This window comes from Hemiscyllium ocellatum, chromosome 31 (assembly GCF_020745735.1).
Source record: "Hemiscyllium ocellatum isolate sHemOce1 chromosome 31, sHemOce1.pat.X.cur, whole genome shotgun sequence".
In the NCBI taxonomy this organism is placed as follows: domain Eukaryota; kingdom Metazoa; phylum Chordata; class Chondrichthyes; order Orectolobiformes; family Hemiscylliidae; genus Hemiscyllium; species Hemiscyllium ocellatum.
In genome coordinates, this window is record NC_083431.1 from 25,961,897 (window position 1) to 25,967,939 (window position 6,043).

The 6,043-nt window shown below is 34.6% G+C and overlaps 1 protein-coding gene across 2 annotated transcripts in view; it reads left to right on the forward strand.

The window, feature by feature from the left end:
* Positions 1-4,608, forward strand: part of LOC132830373 (protein PIMREG-like) — a 26,122-nt gene extending 21,514 nt beyond the window's left edge. Inside the window, exons 4-5 of one of the 2 annotated variants that reach the window (XM_060848030.1) lie at positions 1,321-1,367; positions 2,092-2,175. In XM_060848030.1, coding sequence (XP_060704013.1) covers positions 1,321-1,351 — 31 coding nt within the window. In that variant the 3' untranslated portion in view covers positions 1,352-1,367; positions 2,092-2,175. Of the gene's footprint in view, positions 1-1,320; positions 1,368-2,091 lie in introns of both variants that reach the window. The other variant, XM_060848029.1, reaches the window with a different exon arrangement.
* The last annotated feature ends 1,435 nt before the right edge of the window (positions 4,609-6,043 follow it).

Below are 6,043 nucleotides of genomic sequence, written 5' to 3' on the forward strand. Positions count from 1 at the left end.
TCTGGTGCTTTTCATGTTAAAACGTTTCTGTACTTCACACAGTGACATGGTACAAAAATCAAAGTTGTATACTATATCTTAACATGTTTGTGTTGCTTTGAAATGATCAAAGGAACGCTGTGAAGTTGGACCTGAGCAATGATTAATTAGAGCTGCCAGAGTTAGCAAGGAAAGGCAACATTCAGGCTGTTTTCACAAGCAGATTCTTATCTTCCATAAGACAGAATCTTCATGCAAACCTACAAATAAGAAGGATGGGTGGGCCATTCAAACTCTTGAGTCTGGTCCATTCTTTGATTTGATTGTATCTTCAATCTAACTGTGGCCTCCACTTTCCTTTCTCCCCTTAACTGTTCTATTTGCCATTTGTGAGTTTGAAGGCTGAGGTTCAACAATATACGTGACACACCAGCCTTATTCTGTTAGATTGACTAATCATGCCAACAGTCATTGAGTCCCATAGAATACACAGCACAGAAAAAAGTCATTCTTTGCATCTGGTGTATGTAGGTGTTTATGCTGTAAATGAGTCTCTTCCTAAATCTATTATAACTTCTGATACCTTTCTTTATCCCTCTTTCTCACTCACACATTTAACCAGCTCCCCCAAGTTTGTTCATGCTATTAATCTCAGCTACCCCTAGTGGTAGCATGTTCTATCTTCTAATCAATCTAAATAAAGTAATTTCTCATACATTCCCTACTGAATTTCTTGCTGACAATCTTCTGCTGAGAATATTGGCTCCTATTTTATGAAAATATTTGTAAATGGCAACATCCCTGATTTAACACTTTCGTAATCTTGCAAACCTTTATCCACTCATCTCCTCAGCATTCTCTTTAAAGAAGTTTCCCAGAACAATATAATCTCGCCATTTTGAAATCAGGAAAACATACTCAAGGGTCTAGTTTAGAAGTAATTGTTCTTCATTTATATTGCATGCTGCTTTTTCGAACCTAAATGAATCCATGAGCCTTTTGATTTGTGTTCAGTTCCTTGTGTACTGCAGAGATGGAGAACTTTCATCAGCAAGAGTCCTGAAGTTTTAAAAAAAAATCCTTTTAATATTAAGAACAATCTTTGTCTGTTGAATGCAATTGCAAGTGCTTTGTGAAAGATACTGGAAGCTTGTTACATTCACTGTATCAGAAATAAATTTTGCATACAACTGCTATCTGGGGATTGATGAAGAGCCATGTTGTTTTGAGCTGAACATCCAAACCCTAATCTCTCTTTAGTGAAAGCGTCATATTCAGTTTAAGGAAGTGAATTCTGTATGCATGCTGCTAACTCACTATCAATCTTTTATTCATTATCAGTGACATGACACTTTCTCTAATTGATGACTGAAGAAAATGCAAGTGAGGTAAAGTTTGCGCGTCACAAGCCAATGTGTATTACTTAAAAGGACATTGGTTGGATGGTCTACAAGATGTCAGACATTTATGCAGTTGGGATATTGAATAGGGTGACCACAACAGTTGTAGTATGGAACATTTAGATATCAAAGCATCATTGATTAAATATCTCATGGAAATTTACTCATTGGAATCTATTATTAGTTCTAAAAGCATATGACACTTCCAAGTTGGAATTGCTGGATCACCAGTGATTCAGTATCCCGCTTATAAAATGATCCAGTTTCTGGTTAATATGTTTGATTTTTAATCGTTTTTAATGATTGCAGTCTTCTTGGAATGTTCACTGTTCTAACCAGATGGCCTTTAATTAATAAAAGCATCATAGAAAGCTGTAATTTTGCTGAGCTAGTTCAATGCATTAGTCTTCATTTACAGCTGCCAATGTTTGCATATTAGGTGCTTCAGCTTCTTTCTAAAAAGCATTTTTTTGGCTTCAATACACCGTATCCTCTCAAACCTAGAATTAATATTTTATTCAAGTATATTAAAATGACTTGTGCATGTTTGTCTTAAAATGCTTATACTAATATTTACCACCTTCATCATGAGGCAGGCTGTTGATGACACATTGTACTGCGCTTCAACTTGATCACATCTTGTGTTGCATTGTTCAAAAGTTTAAATTCTACCGCCAACCCCAACCAAACTATTTCCCTTGTTCTTTTCCAGGAAACAGACAATTGAAAATTATCATCACATTATGTCGGAAAACATGCGTCTGTCTAAGATTCAGGGTCAAAAAATGTTGGCTTCATCTTTTAGAAGAAAAGCAAAAAGGCTTCGCTTCACCATAAGCAGGTGGGCAGATGTGGCTTTGTCAAGCATTGCAGAGCAGGGAAAGAGCTTGAACTGAACAAAAATTGCCAAGTAAAAGCCATAGAAGACAATCTTCCTGGAGAGTTTCCAACTACGTGCTGTTTCTGCCTCACTGTTTTTTTTCTGCTTGAGTTTTCTTTCTTCTTCTTTTATTCTAAACATGAATATAATTTGTAGAATTGTATGGATAGCTCGAGTAACTTCATTATAATGACTGTCTCATAATGACACCTGCTACTTTTTGGTCTCATCTGCAAATACGTGAATTTTACTGCAGGGTGAAGCATTTATTCTCCAGTACTTGAACAAAATTATTTTGTATTCTCCATTTATAGTCATTATCGGTGAAGTATTATTTGCTCTGGTTTGGAATTCTGGCCTAAACTATTCACTCCATTCAGGATTAAAGGTTTTGAGAAAATGCTGCTGATGATGACTAGAGTTAGATAGTGATTTATCAACAAGGTCCTTCTATCCTAGCAGCAGTTAGTTTAAGGGGGATGGGACAGGCCTTCTAGAGATCCCATTGTCCCTTTTTATTAATAGAATTTCTAAACAAAATATTGTGTAAATGTTGTTTCTCAGCTACCTGAACTATTTTTTTAAAACATCAGGTCCAAAAAAGCTTTGTGCGTGAAAATGATTGTAAATTTGCCTTGTAGCAGTATGAGGTTTTAAAAGATTACTTATGATCAATATGCTTTAGAAATTGATCACTGCATGAAGGGAACAATTTTGTTTTTGGCAATGACTCTGCATTTTTAATACGAATTATGCAGCACAATTTAAAATTGGATTATTAGGATTATAGACTGGAAAATTTATTTTAGTGTGTTAATGAATTATCAGGCTGCCATTTAAGTGTTATCAAAGCATGTTTAGAATTTCATTTCTTTTTATGACAAGTCTTCCTTGATCAAGTATTATGCATCAAATTCCTTTAACCAAATATAAATGATTAACAACAAAACTCTCGCTTTGAGAGGGAACTGATGTATGGGCTAAACTATAGATTAACAATAAAACTCGCTTTGAGAGGGAACTGGTGTTTGGGCTACACCAAATATAAATATACATATAAATTATATTTGTATTTTAGCATGTTGCTGAAATTGGTTTAATTATAATTTGTGCCAATGAGATGCTACATGCAGTTTGCCAAGTGGTGAGGATAGATACTTTGTTAAGAGTGAGTGTATATTTGTGTTGCTGAACTTTAAATTCTGGAATTGGCTATGATTCTTACAATAGCCTGATCCTGAATGTGACATTTCTCAGTTTAAACTTTACTTTTGTAGCTAGTGTCCACTTTCAATTACTACTGTACAAAGAAAAACATCACTGGTCCCTTCTTAAAGGACTGGATTTTATTTTATGAAAAGTTAATTTTTTTGAAAGACTTGGTAGAGAACAAGATTTGTAAGTGATTTGAGTGTCCTGTCATGTGACTTATGCTGGACTGAAATATAGGAGTAATGGGATGGGAATGCAACAGATTCCAGAAGCTCATATCTTTGGTTTTTTTTACCTGTTTTATGTAAATTTTCATTTCTCACTCGCACTACAATTTTATTTTTGATTTAATTTGAAATTTGGTGCTGGGTGAGCCACTTACACTCAAAGAACTTGCATGACATTGGTTTTTGTATGTGTCAATTCATATGAAGGAATTTAATATGTATTTTTTAATTAACATAAGCTATTCAATGTTATGGTGCAGTTAATACAAGTTACCTTAAGTCGTATGTTTTAAGGATTCTAAGGTTAGCTGTTGGCTAAGCTTTTTTATGTAAAGCATTGTTGTGTTCTACAATAGTGTATCTGTTGTGAAATTTGAACTTTTTTTTATATTTGTAACCAAAATATTTTTAATGTTGTAGAATCTTCTGCTCGCACAATACAGTGCAAGATTATCTAAATGTCTTTTAAATTTTGAAAAAATGAGTTTCATCAATATTGAAATAATTTCAAATATGTAATTACCTATTAATGATTATCATGGAATAGTAGGGGATTGGTTTTCAGCATATCAGAGATTTTGGGAATTAATTACAAATGATTTTGACTATTGTATAAAGAACATGTTGTTCTCTACTGCCAAGACTAGTATTCCATCATAACTTATAGGGATTATTTTGCTATGCTCTGCTTCCAAAAGGAAATTCACAACCATGTAATGATCGGAAAGTACTTTATGAATCCAGAAATAGACTGACATGTAACAGTGAGTTTAATGGACTTAATTTCAAGGGGCTTTCCAGAAATTGTCAATGTAAATGTATTCACTTTGAAAGCAATGTTTATTTCAGATTGTCTTGTAATGTTTCAAAATATATAGTCATTTGATTAAATATTCACATCTGTAACAAAGCAACTTGTGTCCTATAGCTTTTTTTTGGATAAAACACATTTGATCTCATGGCTGATGTTTCCTTAATTGACTGGAATGTTAACAAAGCACCTGAGAAAGTGATTAAATGTTCGATGTCTGCACAAAGCTTGTGTTCTTAATATTTTAATCAGCCACAAAGTTTTAACATGTTTAAAAGAACAGAATATTTAACGTTTGGTTTGCAAGTAAAGGCTGAAGATAAAGATAGACTAGCTTTCATTTCTGACTTGAATCTTTCCCTGCTGATTACATCACCATGTAGCACAATGATTTAAGACATTGTGTAAATTACTAAGGGGTCTGATAAGATGCATCGTAAAAACAAAGTACAATGTTCACTTTTCCTTTTCTGTCCTGGATGAAAAATTAATACATTTTCCACCAACACCACACCACACTCCATCACCAGGAATATACTCGTGGATTAATTTCCTTCCTTTCACAAAGTCTTGGAGTCTAACTGTAGCTTGGCATTTATTAGTATTTGCCTTTGTTCAGCAAGTGGCAGATTACTGCACTGAAAATGTCTGTCTATCACTTGTATTTGTCACTGGACAAGTCTTTAGCTCCATTTTAAATTGAATTCAGCCTCTGCATCCCTACTGAGATGGCAAATCTGAATAATAATTTAGCTATAATGTGCCACTGTCATATCTTGAATCACTTTGATTATACCCTGCCATTTTGTATTAAAACGACAATGTCTATTAACATAAATATTTGTATTAAAGAACCAAGAACTTGAAGTTGTGGATTTGTAATTTAGAGCTATAGACAATATTAAACTGCTTTAATATCAATAAGTTAATATCATGGAAACAGACCCTTCAGTTCAACTCGTCCATGCTGACCAGATATCCTAAATTCTTGGAAAGTGTCCAATACTTCACTCACCTTAAGTTGCACTTTCCTGCTGCCAGCCTTCAGCTCTGCAAGGAAAGAACTTCTATAACTTCAATTTCCATTCTGCAAAGGCAGACAGGTACAAGGTGACCCTAGCAGCAGCATGATGCCTTGGGCAGCCATGCTCCAAAGGACAGTGAGAGCTGGCTGGAAGGAGGTGAAATGAGTAGTAAGCAAATGATCATTCTGAAAGTCAGTGTGAATTCGATTTACTTGAGTCATAGTGAGGAATAATCAAACTCAGAAGTCACAACGCCAGGTTACATTCCTTTAGGTTTATTTGAAATCACAAGTTTTGGGAACACTGTACAGAAGCAGTGCTCCAAAAGCTTGTGATTTCAAATAAACCTGTTGGCCTATGATCTGACGTCATGTGACTTCTGACCTTGTCCATCCCAATCCAACACCGGCACCTCCACATCTGGAATAACCAAAGAATGGAGTTAAGAAAACTGGATGCAGGCTATCCATTAGAATATTGAGTCAATTCACTGAAAAAGAAAATCTGTC